Source organism: Pieris napi, chromosome 9, assembly GCF_905475465.1.
Source record: "Pieris napi chromosome 9, ilPieNapi1.2, whole genome shotgun sequence".
Classification (NCBI taxonomy): domain Eukaryota; kingdom Metazoa; phylum Arthropoda; class Insecta; order Lepidoptera; family Pieridae; genus Pieris; species Pieris napi.
The window spans coordinates 9,014,005-9,036,950 of record NC_062242.1 but is presented as its reverse complement, the minus strand read 5'-3'; the positions used below and the strand labels follow the sequence as shown (position 1 = coordinate 9,036,950).

Below are 22,946 nucleotides of genomic sequence, written 5' to 3'. Positions count from 1 at the left end.
CAAAATTTTAGAAATTGATATCCATCACAACGTTAGATTCTTTTTTCATATCGTAAAATCTGTTCTTACTTTTTTATATTGCCTCTGCAACTATCAATATTCACCGCCTGTTGTTATGGTTCACAAAGAATAATAGCTGTTCATAATTAGAAATATATTCCCACAGGAAATAAACCTCCATATTAAACGCATAAATAATCCAGTACGTGACCAACGGACGTTATGTACGCATCTTGAGTACGTTTATTAAAAATTTAATTGTTTTAGATAGCAAAGTTTGTTACTTCTAATAATTATTCTACATATGCTCAAATAATAATACTTTATAATTCATCTGTAGTGATAATAATAAAACGGTTCTTGCTCATTTCTTTGAAATTATTTTACAGTTGGAAATGGAAAAGGCTCTAATAAAAGGCGAATACGATTCAGAAATAGCAATACTTAATATAGAACAAAAGAAAAAATCTAGTTTAAATGAGCAAGCGAGACAGATAGAGGATGAAATTAAACAAATGAAAGAGAGACAAGAAGCAAGACAAAATGAGACGAAAGATCGAGTAGAGGTTGCTACTGCGAAGGTCGAAAGGTGAGTTATATTGCTTAGTAGTAACATTCTACTACACAATTTAAATGTATAGAATAATATCGATCGGCTTCTTACAGGTTTAATTATAAGAATGTTATTTTTTTCAAATGGGATTCACAATTATATTATAAGAAAAATTGTCTACTATTGCGATTATATTAAGAGTCATAAGTTAGTTTTTCTAGCATTACCATTTCCCATAATATGGGTATCGACAAATAGTTTATATTCCTAGTTATAAAATTGAATTTAACTTAACTCTAAATAAACGTAGTTATTGCAACTGTAAACATTCAAAAATATATTTTTTTTCGCAAATCTATTATGAAAATATTCTTATGAACCGCCTACACATTAAAAGCAAAGTTATCTTTATAGGTAACATTTAGATGCCGTTCATTTGTTCTTGATTATTGATAATCCCTTCAAATACGATTAGATATATCAAGGTTTAGAAATTTACGACTTAATTTTTTCTTTATAGAATCAAAAAAGACTTAAAAGTAAATGCAGCGACGCTCGAAGAACTACAAAACGCGCAAGATATTCTTGATAACGAGTCGAAGATATTCGAAGATTTGGAGTTCCAGCATTTAGAGGAAGAATCTGAATTGTAAGTTTATTACACCTTTGGTAATCTTAATATATATAAATTACGTGTCACGTTGTTTGTCCGCTATGGACTCCTAAACTACCGAACCGATATCAATCAAATTTGCACACCGTGTGTAGTTTGATCCAACTTAAAAGATAGGATAGCTTACATCTCAATTTATACCCGCAATATTATTTTATTGCAAAATATTTGTTTATTATTTGATAGTCACAATTCTAACAGATGGCGCTGTGTTGAAAGTACCAACGTTTCACATAAGCTACAATTTAATGGCATAAACACCAAAAAAGCATAGTCCCCATGGGTCCCCATGACTGGTGTTCTCCTACCGTTTCCCTTGAATAGTTTGCTACTAAGTAATATAACAAAAACCTTAGCCACAGCAACGCTTGGCCGGTCTGCTAGTATAGTATATACTTGAAAGCTCAAACTTGAGTGTTGTCCCAATCCAATATATGAGTATTTCAAGTGTCGATTTTCAAATAACTCCCAAATTTCTATAAAACTCTTGTTAAAGGTAATAAATATTTAAAAATATATATCTTTACAGGTTATCTAACAGAGAAGACCTTCAAAACGAAATAATGCTGCTTAGTAAAAAGATCGATGCCCAAAAAACGAGAATACTAACTCTAAAGTCTGAAGCTAACAACAATTTAACATCTGCGCTCGAAGAAACCAAAATACTTCAAGCTGAATATGTTAGATTACTCAATCAAGTTGAGGAGCTAACTTCGAAAGTACAAAATGTAGAAAAGGAATTGAAACCTATAGTATCCAAATTGAATTATATTGAAAGAACTCAATCACCAGATAGTGCCTTCTATACTGATCAGACCAGAGCCAAATCGGGCGAATACGGGTATTCCCCAAGTTCTGACAGCGATGACAATGATGTGAGCAAAATTTCAAACTTCGAAGACCACACAAAACAATTGACTGACAAGTTTAACTCTATTGATCGAATGTCACAGTCCATGATAGTAGATATCGAACGACGCGTCACTGACATTGATCCAATAGACCCTGACAAACTCGAGAGTCCTTCTAAGTCTTCCACTTCGAAAGAGAAGAAAGGATTTTGGGAGCGCAACTTCGATTCTCTCAAACGAAAGAATAGTAAGAAAAAAGATAAAGTCGACGTCATGTCGCAGAGTCTAAACGAAAATCTATTTTATAACGACAACATTGAAGTAGACACGTTGGACAAATTCAATAGTTTAAGACACTCTAAAAAGAAAAAAGAAAACGTACCGCTAAAAAGTAATTCATCGTCCAAAATACCGACATTTGCGGCCCTAGGAAAAATAATAAAAAAGGATTCGTTGAAAAGAAAAGAATCGAGGAAAGAAGAAGAAAATGAAAATAGAAACAGATACATTAAAAATGCAAAGCCGCAAACAGACAACAAATATGTGAAAGCTAAATCTTTATCACCGGATAAGACGAAAGAGTCTATCAAAGAAGAGAATGAAGATGAAGTGAAACACAACACTTTAGACTTCAGAAAAATGGATAAGGATAAGGTGTTGCATAGAAAGAGCTGTGGTGATGAACCGAACGTGAGAAACGACTTTCAAAAAATTACTGATTCTGGGAAAATTCCATCACAAGATGACATTGACAGAATCTCTAAAGTTACTATGGATGCTCCAATATTTTCTAGCGACACGGATATGAATTCTTTGGGTAAAAAGACATTTGACAGTTTGATGGAAATTGAAAGGAAACGGATTGAAATGTTGGAGGAACAAGGTGAGTAATGAATTCTCTTCTAGCACATTAAAGCTCAAATTAAAGTAGATTGTAATATTATATTTTACGCAAAATATTAAATTCCCTTGTAAATATTTACATACAATCGTTTTTATTTTGTGCAGGATGTCAAGTTATAGAAAACGAACGAGAGAAGATTGAAGAATTAAAACGAAAAGCTCAAGACGAAACGAAAAAACTGTGGCACGAGCGAAATAGCGCGAAGACACCGGAAAGGGACAGCTGTCAGACGCCAAGTGATGTTGACAGACGCCAGCTGTCAGGTGATTTTGACAGTTTGCGTGATGATGTCAAATACTACGGGAGCGTGGTAGAAGATACATCCACAGATGTTTTCAATACTACCAATTCAACACTTTTTGAGGAAAGGTGAGAAAAAATTGTATTTAAAAATAAAATAATACTTTTTCCTGCCCTGAAGCTTCGCGTGTTTTACACACATGTTTACATGAAGAGTTTCTTAAGGTTCTTTGCTTATTTTATAATTATTATATAAGCGTAAATAATTATTAGTAATAATATTATAATTTAGTATAAATATCTCGGACCTTTTATGAAAGAAAAAGTAACAATAGTCGGGTCACATAGCAAACTTAGACATTATTCTTAAGTACATATATAAGTACCAATATGTTACTCCAATAAAAGCAAACCTTTGCTTAGTGCAGCTCTAAATCCCAGACGAGTAAATAATGTAATAGCCTTCTAATTTAAAGTGATTGTAATTGTCAATGCAGCAATGAAAATTGAACCTTATCGTATGTGAATACAGTTCACATTCTTCTAATAACGTGGACAATTACTTGTGTGGTAAGAAACCATTTGGGTAGTTCTTATCTGCCAGTTTATGTCCCCAAGTTATGTCCGCTACTGAAATACCAAGATCATTATTAAGATTATCACTATTACTTTAAAACTAGTATATGCAAAGGATATTTTACATCTTCACTACATAGTATAAAACAAAGTCACTTTTTCTGTCCCTATATCCCTATGTATGCTTAAATCTTTAAAACGACGCAACGGATTTTGATGCGGTTTTTTTTAATAGATTGAGAGATTGAAGAGGAAGGTTTATATGTATAATAACATCCATTAGATGGTGGAGAAATACTGATATTTTTGAGGTTTCTAATGTGTTGTCGTAAATAATTACATTTTTTCCGCTTACCACGGGCAGTAATGAATAAATCAAAACTACTGGATGGATTTTAATCATTAATTTTTTCAGTGAGTGACATAGTCTATATATTTTATACCCGTAAACGTTCACAATTTTTTTGTAGTGTAGTATCAGCATTGCATCTATACACATATATATATATATGTAAAAAGGAATTGCCGTTCGTTTGTCAAGCTAAAACTCGAGAATGGCTGGACCGATTTGATTAATTATGATCTTGAAATATTTGTGGAAGTTTACGGTGGGAAACATGAATAATATGTATAGGAAAATACAAGACAATTGAATTTTCCGATTAATACTTTTCCTAGATGAGAAATATTTGATATATTCTGCCTTTTTGGAAATGTGTTCTCTTAAAACAAAAATTCAAAAGTGTTCTCTATGTCATATTTATAAATGCCTCCAGAAATTTGACGACTCATTGGTCTAGTGGTTAGTACCCCTGACTGCGAATCCATGGGTCCCGGGTTCGATCCCCGGCTGAGACGAACATCGATGTGATCAGCATTTGGTGTTGTGCTTAGGTCTTGGGTGTTTAAATATGTATTTATATGTCTATCTATCTTTAATATGTATGTATATCCGTTGCCTAGTACCCATAACACAAGCTTAGCATGGGACTAGGTTAATTGGTGTGAATTGTCATAAAACAAATAAAAAAATGTATTTCATAACTGTAATATGAGGTCCGATTTCTTGGGTCTGTTTTATAAATGTTTTATTAAGGTTTGACACAAATATCACCGGGTCATCTAGTATAGTGTAATTTTGTATTACTCGACGTGTAAAGCGAGAGTGAGTTGACCTTATGTCCCTTTCAAAGCGTCTCTAGTTAAGTGGCCAGAATGAAAGTCTGCGTTTGTATTACTTAAAATATATTTCGTGTACATAAATCAATACGTACAAACTAGGCTGTGTTTATTCAGTGGTTGATAAGATAAACGCTATCAGTACAGTCGCGAATTCGTCACAGTGAACACGTTAGTTCAGTGAGTGAAATATCAATGTTTAACAAAAACATCTTTGTGTTTTTTCAATAGATGCCCGTTTAAGAAACAAATTCTTCAAGAGACTTACATTAATTCTAATATGTGGATAAAAAAGGACAATATATATATTAATAACAAATTAGTTCCTATATAAAATAAGATAAGAAATTAATTAGGAATAATTGGAAATTCCTTAATTTATTATTTAATCTCCTTTGGAATGTTAACGTCACAATGGAGTCGAGTCTTTGTTCTATTTCATTTGTGTAACAATGAAACTTAACACTCATATAAAACAAAATTTGAACCTAAAAACTCATGAATGGAAAAACTAAATATTTATATGACGAATTTAATTTTTGTGGTTAATTTTTAATTCACGTGTCACGTGACCATACAAATTATTTTGGCGTCAGACTTACTCAAGTGACAACACATTTGTTGGGCCCTTTACGCACTATGTTTTTCGTTAGTGGTATTTGAATAAGGGAAAGGGAATGTATAAATGATAGCCATAATTGAATGTTAAATATTAAAATTATACCGTGAAACAATTGATCAAAGTTCAAACCTTCACCGTACGACCTCGGCCATGACCGGTTTGATAACAATTCAAATCTTAGAATTACATCTTAAAAAATGTAATCGCAAAATATTTTAAACAAGTTTAATATGAAAAAAACTAAATTCAATAAGACGTGTAGATAAAACAAATTAATTGACTCGAAATAAATTGTCTCATCTAATTTTTAATTAAATGTATACATAATAGGTACTACATATTAAAAATTAACATGTATTTCGATTGTTTTCTGGTCTTAATTTGGCAAAAAACCGTTGTCCAGTAAAGACGTCATTCATTCTGGAATCCACAATCGATTTATGAATTACAAACTCACAGATGATTCATGAATTTGTAAAGAAGTTTTATAAAGATAATCAAATAATATATTAATGCTTGTCCTATATTAGTAGAATGATTACAAGTATGCTATGGAGTGTTCTTCACTACCGAACGAGCCAAAAAGTCTTCCATAGCCCACTTCTGTAGGGGATCACTTCTTTCTGTTTGTCTTCCCTACGAGATAATAAAGTTTAAAATATCACAAAAAATATTTCTACATAATTAAAGAAAATTGAAATTTTTTGAGTGTCAGTTTTTTGTGACGGTGTGCGCGCGCATCGTAAAAATTTACTCTCATAATTTTTTCCCTAACGCACCAAAAGAAGTATAACTTAAAAAACGCCTTGACTGATATCTCTCTAAGAAAAATCAGCTTTAGTCTAAACAATTCAGTACGCTCCGATAACCTATTTAACAAAAGTCACGTTCGAACTTCAAAATATTTATAAATTAATCCACGCTAAATGAGGCCCTAATTCCCTTGTGATTGCTACTAAATTTCCGTGCAATGATTATTAATGACAACAGTAGGTTAGTAGTAGTTGGTAGACACATATGACAATTACGATACATGGGTTTCAAGCGGCCATTTACAACAATTTTTGAATACAGGGCGTGGGGAAATATTACTTTGAAATTAATAATTTGGAACGGTTTTTAAGGCCATCAACTTCTCACCACGCATGAGTAATAGGAAGACTATTTACACTACACTTTTTTAGATTTTCTTTTAATTAAACTATAACTTGTGATCCTCTACCAATGGACTTACTATCTATGTGCGCATTTACCACTCGTTCGTACGGTGAAGGAAAACATCGTGAGGAAACCAGCATTCCCTAGACTTCAAAAAGCCGACAGCGTGTGTCAGCATAGAAGGTTGATCACCTACTTGCATGTTAAGAAAAATAAATTATCACGAAACACATACAGAAATCTGAGGCCCAGACCTGAAAAGGTTGTAGCGCCATTGGTTTATATAATAAATGAACAAGTTATTTGAAATCACTAATGACATATATCTTCTAATATATAAAATACTCTTGTCACAATGTTCGTTCCCATACTCCTCCGAAACGGCTCGAGCTATTCTTATGAATTTTTTTATGCATATTCAGTAAGTCTGAGAATCGGCTACTATCTATCTTTCAAACCCCTAAGTGATAACGGGTATCAACCCCAATTTTTTTATTTTTATGTTATAGTTTTATTTTTTTATGAAATACATACAACCCCTAATTTTCACCCCTCTACGATCAACCCCTATTTTTTTATTATTGTAGATAGTTATTTTTATTGAACTAAAAAAATGTTTCCAAGAAATAATATGCATGGCAAAACAAACGTTTCCCGGGTCAGCCAGTATATTTATAAATATTTTCTATATAAAACGCTTCAGAACACCGCGTATAAACACTGCATATTACGCACTTCCTTCTGACAATTGAGTCAACAGATGTTTTCGATCCGTGCGATACACAATGTCGTTTGTAATTTCGTGATGAGTGATAAAGCGCAAGTAACAACTTTTCAAACTATATATATTATTATTTTACTTTTACACATTTCACGGATTCCGAGAGGCAAAAACTTTTTTTTTGTGACTCGATTTTTATAGCAATTCTAGTGGGTATAGTTATATTGGGGTGTAATAAAAAGGGTGCGGGTACTTATGTACGCGCGTAAGAAGTTATACTTCTTTGGCATTATTAAAAATAGTTTTTGATTGCATGCAAATAATTAATTACAATTAAATAATCAAAGACTGGAAAAGTAGTCATTATAGTAAAAAAAGTTCAGTTTACATTTGAAAAATTAAATAAATAAATATTTATTATTATTCTCTTACATTAAGTGTAACATAAATTATATTATTATTCGAATGTTGTTTTTAATGTATGTCCAATGCCGTAGCATCTTCCGTGGGCAACTTCATTCTGTTAATTTTGTGTCACGGTGCGCGCGCATCGTAATTTCACTCTCATCAATTTTTCATAACGCGCCTAATAAGAAGTATAACTTCAAAAAATTGTTTAGTTTTTTGGCACGCTGTCTATGTATCTGAAACTTTGTTATTGCAATCCATCCTGTCTTATGGAAGCCACAAATGTCACCTGATCGTAATCCAAAATCCATTACATATAAAAGCAAATAAAAAAGATTTCATTCTCTATATTATTTTATTTTCTACTCGTTTTTATAGTTAAATATCAACTCACATTGCTGCAGATAATCTGAAAAAGATTTGTTGAAAATTTATTGAAAACAGCTGCTAGTAATAAAATGGTATAGGAACAAAGTGTAATAAAAATGTGCTTAAATTATTAAGTGGTGTATGAGTCAATTGGAGTATAAATAATAATGGAGAAAAAGAAAGGCTCTTCACTGAATTGTTGGTAAGTTAAATGACATAGTGCGTCTCACCTTAGTCCCTTAAAATCGTTTTGGTTTGGAATACACTGAGTGCGTGTGTACGTAATCAAACACTATACTAATATAGATGACAAATAAATTAATAATCTGAAATCTACTATATAAAAATAAGTCGGGTTTTCCTTCCTGACGCTATAACTCCAGAACGCACTAACCGATTTCCACGGTTTTGCATTCGTTGGAAAGGTCTCGGGCTCCGTGAGGTTTATAGCAAAGAAAATTTTGGAAAAATTTCAACAGAAAAGCGGGATCACCAAACGAAATGTTACATAAAACGAAGCCATCTGGTGGCGAAACGGAGTTCGCCGAGTTTGCTAGTAAATTTTATAAAAATATATTTTTGTTTCAGCTCGGGCTTCTTGTCATCGTCCATAGAAGAGGTAAGTCATTTTACTTACTTTTTAAGTTTAGAACTATTACACTATCTTATATACAAAGTCGTTTTCCGATCTTTGATACTAACAGCTTTTCTGTTAATCGCAAAGAAAGTCACGCGGGTAATTAAAATATTTATTTATTGAAATTATATATAATGCATTTTCTACAGTATATGGTACAATATATTCTAAAATACATGACAATTATGGTGAACATAAATTTTACAAAAAATAATAGTAAAAATTTAATTGCGGATTAGGTACCAGACTAGGTTTTCTTACATTGATCAGCCCACTACCGGATGTATCAAGTTTTGGATAAATAGTGTTAATTAATTTTAAACTATTGTGCCTTTTGTACGTAATGTAAAATTAAGAGATGTATTTGCATTTTTTTTATGAATCATGAAGTTTGTTTATATTTCCACTACCTTCAGTACGTGTGGCCTAGTATAAATAGCAACATTTAAGGAAATGTCTCGTAAAGGAAACAGCTACCGCGTCCTGACACTTTGTAAATGGTGGCGGGATGTGGCCGGAATTATCTAATTTCGTCCTCATTAAAAATATTGAATTCTTTTATACCTTTTTAGTTAAAAGATTCGGGATTTTTTACGTTAAGCTGGAAGTTTAAATTCAATAGCTTAGATTAGCTGCATTTATTGTCATCGTTTTCGTGTGTTATGAGATGCTTACGTTTACGTAACATTACGTTTTTGAATACAGTACTTTTAAGCTTAAATAATATACCCTATAGTGCTTACGTAATACTTAAAACGGCCCCTAATTCAAAATCAAATTCTCAATAGTATACTATTGTCAAATATATATAATAACCGTATTTTCCTGTTATTACAATTTCGAGTACCATTCTAAAATTACATCGAAATTAGATTTCGTTGTTAGATGACTTCATTATGGTTTTTCGAGTGCCAATGGCAGGTAATTATGACCAAGTTATTTGTCAATCATTAAAACGTTTTACAGGGTAGCCCACTTTATTTAACAGTTTGAACAATGTCCCAAATTATTATACCTATTTATGAAAACCATATCTAATTACATATTCTAACATTTTTACCTATTCTACTTTTTAGAATTCTATTACCGTCGTAATAAACACCTTTATCTTATCACTATCACATATTTGAGGAACCGCCTCACTTCATGATAATTAACATTTTCAATGTGTCCTCTACGACTATAAAATGGCGCCAACACTTACGATAAATATGACAGTACTGGGAGCCCTCCAATTAAAAGTATAAGGACATAATCTAGGGCCAAATGTGTGTTGATGTTGGCAATTGCGCCAACAGTAAAATCACAAACGAGTGGTATTGTATATAATTAATTCCATATGGTCAAATACATTAAGGAAATAGATTAGCAAACATTAGCCAAGGCAAGACTTGTGTAATGTGTACGGCTTTAGTCTATGAACATCGATTTATTATTTGTAATTAATATTTATATTTTATAAAAAATACTTACATACTAGCTAGCTACAGCTAGTCTTACCTACTATAACCGACGTATATAAAAACCTTCACAAAGAGAATTGTCAGATAGGCTAGCTAATAAAGAAAAGATATAACAATATTTTATTTGCATACGTCAATGGAATGCCGAAAGATTTTGCAAAAGTTTAATCTTAATATTTTTAGAATGCCAACGCACTCACATTAATAGCTGTAATAACAGAACCATTAAGAATTTCAAACGCGTACATAAACACAATATTTGTTCCGCCCACTGTGTCAAAAATTTTGATGCTAATCTGTGCGTGCTCAACAACGATTTGTGGTATGATTGAAGATTATAAAAATATAAAGCAAGCCTACACCTAAAGATATTCGGCCAAACAATGCGCAGAAGCGATGAGAACTTGGAGAAACTGATCGTGGTTGGTAACACAGAATACAAAAGGTCACGTGACCGTTCACCAACCAGATGGACCGATCAAGTGAAAGACTCATCGTCCTCAAAACTGTACACTGTCATAAGAGACGCGCTGGATCGATACCGGTGGAAACAGGTAGTCCGCTCCAGACACTTTCTTGCTGACCACGTCGCTGAGACATGAGCTGCCGATTAAAGAGAGACACCTAAGGGGCCGTTCAAGTATTACGTAAGCAGATTTACTGCAATTTATACACCTCCCCCCCCCCTCTTCTTAGCAAAAGTAAGCAAAGCTCTCAAAAATTATAGTAATAATCACTGTTGACGTAATCACCAAATAAGAATCAAAGACAAACAAAAATGGTTACGTAGTACTTGAACGGCCCCTAAAGAATAAGTTAAACATTTCAATTTATTATATTCTAGTCATCTTAATTCAGGAACAATAGCATAAATACGTTTACTGCACAATTCTTAAAGTAAAAATTAATGTTTATTCTCGCAGAGCTAGGTCAAGACTTTCCTCACTACGTCACTTTACAGCAAATATTCAAATAGCCGAGCTAAGTAGTGTAGATTGCAAAGGCTGTCGGGTTCGATAGCGGCACCTACAATCTTTCGGACATAAGTTCTAACAACACCGACATTACTGACTAGCGCGGTACATTAACCGCGTTTGTAAAAAACTTCCAGTACCACCTCAGCAAGACGGTTCACCAATGTGGATCTAAAGGGAGAATCCTGGACCCTAACCAATGACTGGCCGAGCCAAAGGAAACATCGAGAAGTGATCCTTAGCGGTTGGCATAACTTTGTTGGCACATCATCGCAGTAATTGCCTCGGATTGTCGCTACAGGTTCTACTGAGGCATATAGTAATTCATTTCCTCGCCTCTAAATGGGATAGCTTTATCTTAGGTCTTCCACAGATTTCTGATTTCAGAACCGTTTCATTGTTTTATTTACAGTCTACTAAGAAATTTCTGGGTCTAAGACAGGCCGGCTGTTTTATAATTTTCCTTATGGAAGCTAATATTAATTGCGTATTGAGATGGAAAGATCTATCGATGCCCAACCGAGTTTGACCTCAGAGTTAAGAATCGTACGCTTAGCCACTAGGCTAAACGATTATAGTACTAATTTCCAAACGTTTAAAAACAAATCGCGAGTACGGGAGTGACAGCTGGTTGAAAATAAACGAATTTAAATTTATCCTCAAAAATGTTAGTTTGTTTCTGGACACATGCCGCGTGACTTGTGCGCGTCGAATCGAATTTTGGCGGGAACGTCGTAGTTGTCAGTGTAATTTTTTTTTGTTTATTTCCCGGAGTGTCACAGTTTAATTAATGAAGATTTTTATACGTAATCGTGTGGGTTGCGAAAGTTTAGGGATTTTTTTTTTAAATGTTATTAACTATGAGAGTACAATAATTACCGAATGAAATCATTTATTATATTTATAAAGATTATATCTTATACAGGGTGTCCCAGAAAGAATGGATAATCCTTGAATCCCGCAAGAAACAGCTCTCTAACGCTCAGAAAAAAAATCCAAGTGATACCCAAAATATGTTTTTTTTAGAAAAACATACGTTATTTTTACTTTACTTTACATTCATTTACATGAAACACTCTCAAACTATGCCAATTTTTTTTTTCTTATTGCATTCATGTAAAAAAAGTATGAAACCGTAAGTGGCCAGCTATCGTTAGCATCGCATCATAGCATAGCATCGTTAGCATAAAAAAAAAACATATTTTGGGTATCACTTGGATTTTTTTTTTGTTTTTTTTTCTGAGCGCTGGAGTGCTGTTCCGTGCGGGGTTCAAGGATTACCCATTCCTTTTGAGACACCCTGTATATGCATAACATATAGTTCAATTGCCGGTATTTACACCATACAACCTCAATATGATGTCTAATGAAAAAGATTTTTTTTTAATATCTGTTAATAATTAACGGTATTATATTGATCTACACATATATTATGCAATCCATGGCCGTTTCACCCAGTTCAATATTTGCTAAACACGTGCTTTCTGTTTAGAGAAATGTCAAACAATACATTACTGACATGCGTCATAAAATTTATGTTGACATTCATTAATACAATCCCGCGGTTTGTACTTGGATGCAAGGACAAATATTGTGCTTCTGATACATGACTTTACTCGCATATTTTTTCATTTTTTCATTATATTTTCATTTTTAATTATATTAAAACTCCTTTCACAAACACAGAACACTAATATATTATAATAATAATAAAGTTTATATTCGTAAAATATATTATATTTGGATGCATTTCAGTAGCTACTCGCCATACTTTCTTATATAAATTTAATTTACAAATCTGCTTTCCGTTGTGAGGTACACTAGGTAAGGACTAGGGAAAATTGAGTTACATTTCTCCTAATCTAAAGTTTTGGTGTGACGGACGGATGAATAAGTATTTCGCAGTGTGTCTACTTTTAGATTATCTTCGATCTAAACGTTATCTTGCATTTTATTGGTTGGATTGATTTATGTCTGCCCCTTAAATAACAAAAACTTACAACCAAACAAAGCAAACATCGTTATGTTGTTCAATAATATCGATAATAATAGTAATTTACTTGAGAGGATTTTGAAAATTCTTTTACCAATACAAAGCGATGTTATTTGTAAGTGCTATATTATATTTATATGAAAAACACTTACGCGGTAGCCGGATTTGCAAAGTAAATCGGTGAAAAATTGTGAGTTCTGCCTTAACGATGAGAGATATATGATTGAGTTCTAGAGAAAAGTTGAAAGAGCTTGCATAATGCCTATATAAAATTCAGCCTATGTCTAACTATTAAATTATATAAAGTCCTCTGCCGCGTCTATCTGTCTGTCTGTTCCCGATAAACTCATAGAGCTCGGAAATTGTTGCGGTTTCACTTATATCTATAATGATTTATAAAGAAGGTTTAAGTATATATTTTTTTTTAAGATTTAAGGGTCTCGGTTGCCCGAGCGATGCTGGGGCGGGTCGCTAGCCTTATATAAAGCAGTTATAGATAGTGACCATCTTACCTTGAACTGCTAGACCATTTAAAATGGTCCATTGCGAAATAAAAGCGTTCCCCTGTCCATAGATAATCTACTGTCAAAAAATAAAAACAAAACCCATCTACTACGTCGCAAGATATATTCTGGTTTCATCCACATTCTAATAAGACATGATGACGTCTTTATTGCATAATTGATGCTTGGACTAGATTTATTAAGATATATAACTACCATACATTTTACTTGCAAGACTACATCAATAGGGTTTTTATGACCGCGTTCAATAGTTGCTGGTTTATCCTAAGGCCCAAAAATGTAACCTCATTGCCCAATATTATCATCCGTTTCTTTCTTTTATAGGCAAGTAGTTCTTATGTACCTACATAAAACACATCGGTTGGAATCAACATGATTCACCTTCACCGAAAGTATTAAAAATATATAACAAAAGACCGGACTATTAAAAAGAAACAGCTCACACAGAATATTTTAAAATACAAATAACTTTTATGTTTCAGTAAATGACTGCCACAAAATTTGAATTAAACTAATTTACTATTGCCGCACGTCAACGTTCATAAAAACGACTATAAAATTGCGTGATGGTAAATAATCTTTCGTATTTTTACTTCAAAATATATTTCCACAATTAATTGTTCTTGAAATATACAAAGACGTATATCTAGCTTCAAAATCGTATCACTACTTCTACTAAGAGAGCGTTCAAGTATTACGTAACGAATTTTGGGGGGGGGGGGTCCTTTGGTGAAACGTTACGATGCGGGGCGGGGATTGAATTACGCGTTATTGTTAATATTATTTTCGACTATCCAATACTTTACACCACATAATTGTAACATTTAGGTATAAAGAGTCACTAGGTGGTCATGAAACGTTTTACTATACTTGGGTACAGAAAAACGTTACGGCGCGTTACATGGGGGGGGGGTGTCAACCAAAAATTGCGTGACGTAATACTTGAACGCTTCCTAACGTGATATTCGAGAACCAGCTCTTGAATGACCTGTATCTAAACGCCTCAAACCACTCATTAGCAAGGTTTGCAATAATTTACCAAAAGAATTAAAAGATCTTCCGACTAGAGTTTTTAAAAATCGACTTGGTGTATTACTTTTGGAAAAAAAATATTATTCAATAAATTATTATTTGCGTGAGACCATAGTTGATTTAAATTTAATAACGTAATGATATGATATGTACGATACAAATAATATAGGAATTGACTAATTCACATGACTAATAATGTAAAATGTGAAATTCATTTATAGACAAATTTGCGCGCCATTGTGTGTGGCAGAATATGCGAACTTACGATTGTACCACCTAACACATTTTCGTACCATATTCTTAAGTATATACTATCCATATGTAGTGCAGCTACAGATTCTTTTACTCAAACTAATAATAAATGTTCGCAGAGTTATAGAAACACTTAATTGGACTCGACAGAGCTTGAACGTTTTATCAAATTTACAAATAGCTACTAAATTTATTTTTCGCGTGGGCTTCTTTGACGCTCATACGAAGCTTGTCACACATGTTGACAATATTAGTTGTCAATATTATAGTCGATCCCTCCTCCCCCGTTTCAACACCATACGAGTCGTATTAATTCAAAATGTCATCAGCATCACCTTGATGGCTGGTCTTCCACGTTCCGCTTCACATTTTCTTTTGCGAACTAGTGAACTGTGGATTTGACTCCCGGTGGGGGTCTTCCCTGGGAGATACGACCTCCAATTGTTTAAAGAAAGTGTATACACCTCCCTCAAAGGCCGGCAACGCACCCTCTTAAATAGTTGTCCATGGGCTGCGATGACTGCCTTTTTTGGGCGTCCCGTGGGATTGTTTGCCACTAATCTATAAAAAAACATTTTATTTTTATTTTTTCAACTTGCTTAATGCTAAATCAAGACACAGGTGTAATTATAAACTAATTAATTAAAAGTACGCTGGTCATAGTATATATTAGGACAAGATAAGGTAAATAGTCAAAAAATAATATAAAAAGTATATAATGCACAGTTTCATAAATCTGTTTCGCCGTTGTTTGTTAATTGTCGCACCGTTGAGGTGTAAAATAAATTTATTCACACTTAAAAACATTAATAGAGAAATAAATAATAAAAATTACATACAGATTTTATTTAGTGATATATAAATTAAATATACATATCGCCTTTGAAATGTCTCAGTAGCTGTTGCCAATTTATTTTTATAAACGAATTCCTCTCAAATGTTATCACAAGTGTATCGTATGACCGTGGCATTCAAATATGACTTGACAATAAGTTTTTATTAGAACAGATAATTCTGTTGAGTTGACAAATTATCATATTTATCGGAATCGGGAAGAAAGTCCCGATGTAATGTTTTGTGTTTTTCGACGTTTTAAAACCTTCAAGAGTCTATAAAGAAGGGTTACGTCCCTTAAATTTAATAATTAATTCGTACAATTAATAGCGGGATAATTAATAATAAATCATCATGTCATACTTATTTAAAAGCTAGATCCAGATATTTTAACATTCCCTGTCAAATGTTCCTAGGATGTTGACAGAATAGGTCCGTTCTATCCTAGGTGAGTCTAGAACGCGAACTGTCAAGATCAAATACGTTTTTGACATACGAGACGTACCCTTAATAAGAAGCCGAAAAACCTAAGCCCAAAAAAATATTACTTTTGTCAACCTAATTAATTTTTAAAGTGAGAATTGAGTGACAAGAGCAACATACAATATTCATATTTTAATTGTTAGGGAGCGTTCAAGTATTACGTAACGAATTTGGGGGGGGTCATTTTGTAAAACGTTACGATACAGGGCGGGGATTGAATTACGCGTTATTGTTAATATTATTTTCGACTCTCCAGTACTTTACACCACATAAAGGCCGATTTACATTATCTTAGTGTTTAGGAGAGTGCTTTAGTACAACTTGAAAGGCAAGTTCTCTAGCGTAGCGTTTACTAAAGCAAGTAGCGTTTACATGTTTCAACTAAAGTACTATCCTAAAGCACTCTCCTAAACACTAATGATAATGTAAATCGGCCTTAATGGTAACTTTTAGGTATAAAGAGTCACTTTAGTGGTCTCGAAACGCTTTACTATTGGGTACAGAAAAACGTTACGGCGCGTTACATGGGGGGGGGTTAATAATCTCTAAAATTGCGTGACGTAATACTTGAACGCTCCCTTATTGCAATATTTACATAAAGTGCAAAATTCTTTAACGTTTACGTACCAAACAAATCATTAAGAGTTGTTTTGAAATGCATTTATTATATACATCAAAAGATTGTATCGCACGAACCCTTTTTTCCGCGAAAATGTAATTTAGTTGTTTACATGTCCGCAATTTTGTATTAAATTATTCAACTTTATGCTTTTTAACACTGAATTTATCGTAAAGTGTTTATTTTATGAAACATCATAAACTTTTTAAAGTGCTTAAAAATTAATTCTGGCAACATTATGTCCATGTGGTTGACTTTGATAAAGAGTTCTCAGTGGAGTCTCAGTTGTACACCGAAACCAATCTGTGTAAGTTTTATTAATAAGATACCAAAGAGTATGTATATTTATCATTAATTATAAGTGTTAGCTTAGTGGCTTCAGTGTGCGACTCCCATCCCTGAGGTGGTAGTTTCGATCTGGCTGTGCACCAATGGACTATCGATGCGTATTTAACATTTGCTCGAACGGTGAAGAAAAACATCGTGAGAAAACCGGCTTGCCTAAGGGGTTAGACCCAAAAAGTCGACATCATGTTTCAGGCACAGGAGGCAGGTCACCTACTTGCCTATTTGATTGACAAACGATCATGAAACAGATACAGAAATCTGAGGCCTTGACCTAAATAGGTTGTAGCGCTACTGGTTTTTTTTTAATTATTAGCTTTATTTAAATTTAATGTTACACTTACATTATAATCTATCTATCTATATATATAAAAATGAAATGCTGTTCGTTTGTCTCGCTAAAACTCGAGAATGGCTGAACCGATTTGGCTAATTATGTTCTGTAAACATTCGTGGAAGTTCTGGGGAGATTTAAACGATGGGAAACAAAAATAATAAGTAAATGAAAAAATTCCTTCAGAAATTTGTGTTCCATAGACTCAGGTCCGTTCTGTTTGTTCTGTTTAAAAAAAATCGAAAGTATCGCCACAAATATATGTAGGTGATACGAAGTTTGTTCAGCTAGTTTTTAAATATGTATTTACGGTTATATTATGTATCGTGTCAGACACCTATTTCATCGGAGATCGATTGATTTGGAATAGTGTGTCCGCAATACATAAGTATTTTTTAACACAGATTATCCACTATTGCCGAGTCGATCTGGTGTATGTAAATTTAAAAAATATCGTCGAAAAAGCTTAATGGTTATTCTATTTGTCCACAGTTGCAAGTCCGTAACTCTCTGTTTGAAAAATGTTGAATCGAAAGTATCGCCACAAATACATTTACTTAGGTGATATAAAGTTTACCGGGTCATCAAGTTTTTAAATATGTATGTAGGTAATATTATTTTTCGTGTCGGACATCCGTTTCATCGAAGATTGATTGGAATAGTGTGTCCGCAGAGACATAAGTATTTCTTAACCCAGATTATCCGCCATTGCCGAGTCGATCTGGTGTATGTTAATTTAAAAGCTTAATGGTTGTTCTATTTGTCCACAGTTGCAAGTCCGTAACTCTCGTACCGAATCGACAGAAGATGAGAAACATAGCGATGACAGCCGACCGCTTAGTCACGCTTCCGATTTCAGCAGGGATAATATATGTAAGGCATTTTGATGATCTTCATGTGAATTCAACGAAAATATAGAGATATAAATTTTTAGGTTAGCCAGTAATTCTTAAACAAATTGCAGATACATATTATGGTTTGGAGAGTTGTATTAACTAAATGTGTCTACGGTATTGGGCGTATGGTAATCGGTTATTCATTCATTTCATCCTAACCCTGTCATTAATCCTGATTAGGCCCCTCAGTTGAAGATAAAATTTATTTTGCAAGTACCCTTTTCACTATTAAGTCTCTACCTAATTACGATGTATGAGGCATAGATTCCTCATGAGTGTAGATAGATGTTCTACGTAGATACACTGATGATAACACAACACAGCCGAATTAGGTATTTCTTAGTTAAATGTATTGAATTTTTGTTATCCTTAGATACTTTTTATATATACATTAAACTCTCGATAATTTGGAACTCAAGGTACCAGAGATAAATTTTAAATTACCAATTATTCTAAATAACAAGCGTTTTAATAACCACGAGGGGGGGCTCAAGTATATAAGGGTTAGATAAAAATTAGTTTTTTTTATTGCTATATTATTATTATGAATTATAGAGAGTAGGACTGGACTTCAAATTATCGCATGTTGGCGAACTTCAAATCAAGGGGATGAATTAACATTGATTTTATTCAAGTATTTTTCAAGGGACTGGAAAAAAATCAAATTATTGAGAGTCCACTGAATTATGTGTTCCATCTTTGGCTGTATCTTTAGTATAATTGTTCTTTGCTATATATAATTTATGTTAGCTACGAAATAAATAACATACTTCTTAATATACTTTCAGTGTCTCTCAGCAATGCCCCACGTCGGAGCCGGCGTGGTACAACCACGAGTGAATGGCAGCGACCGCTTACACGATACCTTCCTGTTGACAGAGACGACTTTGATTTACGACGACACGTCGAGTCCGCAGGTAACCGAAACATAACAGATTTATTAAAAAAAAGAATTTCAAACAACATCTGCTTTGTAAAGGCGTACTAGGTAAGAAATAGAACGTGAAGGAACATTTTCCCAAAGTTTTATGGAGCTGTTTGCCCGTGGTCACATTCGTTAATAAAACATATCTGTGGAATTATATTTTACAGTTTTTGCTGCCACAACCAACTGCCCTCGCGAAATCCGTTTTTTTATATGATTTTTTTGGAACATTTTGCTATGCTACCCCTTAGAGACTGTTCGCTTTTCCGGAATAAAAAAAAAATATTGCCATAAGAACCTCCTCAGAGGTCAAGAAATAAATAATATATAATTTTGCGCTTTATCTGTTAGTTGCGTTATATGATTTGTATTATATTTCAGGTCACCAAATCGAATTGTGCCCATACGTGACGATAAACTCCAGTTCATGCCGGGGTTATTTGCACAAGTTGGGCGCCAAATTCCACACGTGGTCCAAAAGGTACATCCTCATCTCATTTATGTGGAAAGCGCATTGGAGAGAACAAAGTATAGACTTACCGCTTACTTAAATATGATTCCCGTATGTCAAAATCCAATACTACATTTTTGTCATACGGGAGTCAGACTTAGCGTTTGTTCTCAACTCTGAATTATAGAAATCAACAACGCGTTAGAATTACGAATTGCAATGTATATATACTGATTATTTTAGCAGGTATTTAAACTTCTTTCGGCGAAATATATTTCGCCAGTAATCAAACTCAGGACCTCATAATAAATTATCTCAGTGCTCCTTGAACCACAGACGTGATTATTACATATAATGTTTATTATATGCATAATTAGAAAGAAAAAACAGAAGTTTACAACAGTGTGGTGGAAACACAAATTGGACACAATGAATAACATAATTCTATTGTGTATGTTTGTAATGTATATTTGTAATAAGATTTACTCCAAATAAGTCGACTTATCATAAAAGATTTCTCAACAGGCAATTCTGTCATATTCTTAATTCTTAGAAAATCTCAGGTAGTGCACTTTTCAATGCATATGTGCAATTTAATATTAATATTTTTCGCTTAAATTTAGATATTGATCAACGAGAAACCCAAACGGCTTTCGTAGCTTTATTAAAACATGTGAAAGAAGTAACAACTCATGTGAAGAGCATAAATATATCTAATAATAATTCCAGGTGGTTCGTTTTTGACCGTGAATCTAAAACGTTCGTCTACTATTGGGACAAGACTGAGAAAAAGCCGCGAGGTGGCGCTTATTTTCAGGTAAATAATATAAAACTTATAATAAACAGTACTAGACTATATTCTAATATTGTATTTGCCATTTTAATAGATTAATATTACCTCATTTTTTTTTCATTTAACTGTATTGCCATACAAATAATATTGTACAGTCGACTCTCGATAATTTAAAACTCAAGGGACCAGAGATAAATTTCAAATTATCAAGAGTTCAGAATAACCACGAGGGGGAGGGGCGACTGAAGGAAATAAGAATTTGATCAAAATTTTTTACTTATTATTTCTATATTCTTATTATGTATTAACAATTATTATAACAATTAACATTTATGTAAACAATTGACAAGTCTGTGCATGTATGTAAACAAACGACAGGTATGCGCATGATAAACGCTTCAAATTATAGAGAGTAGGGAAGACCGAATTTCAAAAATTATCGAGAGTCGACTGTAGTTAAAATTAGGCAACTCAAATATAATATTTTTGTTTTAGGTAATAGAAGAAGTATATCTAGATCATGGCAACACTTCGAAATCACCGAATCCACAGACAACATTTATCGTCAAAACTAAACAAAGGCGATACTACCTTATGGCGCCATCTGGTGAAGCCGCTAGAATATGGATAGATGTTATGTTCACCGGCGCTCAGGGATATACGGAATATCTCGAATGATTTGAATATCGATTATATTGGGATTTTTTGGGAGCCATTTTTGGGCCCACTATCTTAAGGACCCTTTGAGAGAAGTTCTGTCGGGAGCCTTTTGACCCCCTTTTTTAAATACTTCTTGGGAAAGTGCCTGTTGCCTTACGTCCGGGTTCCATATACAAATTACGAGTCGTAATATGTGTTCATGTGAATGCGTTGCCTACAGGAAAATGTACGCCTTATAGCAATGTGATATCGAACAGGACATTAAGCAAGATTTATTTGCTGCGCATGCGCCTGCGGTTCTTTGGATAAATGTTTATTTTTGGGGATTACCTCATTTTGCATAGAAAATCGTGAATTGGGAGATAATTTTTATAAGTACGAAAAAATTTAATAAATTAACACAAATGCATGGTAAAATATTAATGTTTCCTATAAATACTGTAACAAGTATCTATATTATACAAATTATGTGATATACATTTAAATATACATCTTTATGTAACTAAATTACATACATAATCACATATAAAATGACGTCACGTGTTTACTATACCATTATTCATAAAATAATGAACTAATTAATTGCTTTACAAATAATTAAAATTTTGCTCCTATTATTTGTATTAGTTACTTTTAAAGTACATATATTATATGCTATACCTATTTGTGATATACTTTGTGGTATAATAAACAGTATTCTTTTTTATGCGATTAATGAATTATTTTACACCAAATTGCTTTAATTAGCTTACAGAAAACGAAATAAAATAATTATAACATCAAACTATAAGTCATCTGTAAGTTGGGTAAAGCAACTGGGATTAATCATAGACAATAAATAGAGATGTGCCAATGTAGTATAAATAATGGCAGCTATTTTTATACGTTCGGTATTTGTGCCTTTTTTAAGACTGAGGTTTTTAAATGGTATTTACTGTGAACAGCACTTAATACTGTATAATCAATTATTATATGATTATGAAACTACCTATTTATATAATCTATGCACGCTTATTAATAATGTTACCAACTTAACTTGTGTATCATTGATTGAATTGAAGTAAAAAAAGTAAAGATTTTATATTATACACTTGGGAATCTGGAATACTTTGACTTTATTTTAAAATGTTACCAGGAGGTTTTATGGCAACTATACATTGCCAATGAAATTCGAATATTAATTAAATTATCTTTATAGATTTTGAGGTACATACTTTGTAAATATCATTTTAGCATGTTTATTATATATTATTGTCAATTTTTTGTGCCTCGATTTATCAAATAAATTTGCATTTTTTAATTAAGTACAAACTTTGTAACAATACAAAGAATACCAGTGTAAAAAATAATTCTAAGTGCTTGAGCCACTGCAATTTGTACCTTAAGTTACGGCTGATACCAATTATATTTTAATTTTAAGGTCACAATGTCTTAACAAATGAATTAATAAAAGATTTTGGAATGTATTTGTTTGTTT

At 32.9% G+C, this 22,946-nt stretch overlaps 1 protein-coding gene across 2 annotated transcripts in view; it reads left to right on the top strand.

Annotated features, from left to right (window-relative positions):
• The window catches only part of LOC125052166 (pleckstrin homology-like domain family B member 2), an 81,020-nt gene extending 58,085 nt beyond the window's left edge, over positions 1-22,935 (top strand). For both annotated transcript variants that reach the window (XM_047652791.1, XM_047652792.1), the window contains 10 exons: positions 390-589; positions 1,074-1,202; positions 1,756-2,960; positions 3,086-3,350; positions 8,843-8,873; positions 18,515-18,617; positions 19,429-19,557; positions 19,947-20,046; positions 20,746-20,833; positions 21,305-22,935. In XM_047652791.1, coding sequence (XP_047508747.1) covers positions 390-589; positions 1,074-1,202; positions 1,756-2,960; positions 3,086-3,350; positions 8,843-8,873; positions 18,515-18,617; positions 19,429-19,557; positions 19,947-20,046; positions 20,746-20,833; positions 21,305-21,487 — 2,433 coding nt within the window. In that variant the 3' untranslated portion in view covers positions 21,488-22,935. The remainder of the gene's footprint in view (positions 1-389; positions 590-1,073; positions 1,203-1,755; positions 2,961-3,085; positions 3,351-8,842; positions 8,874-18,514; positions 18,618-19,428; positions 19,558-19,946; positions 20,047-20,745; positions 20,834-21,304) is intronic.
• The last annotated feature ends 11 nt before the right edge of the window (positions 22,936-22,946 follow it).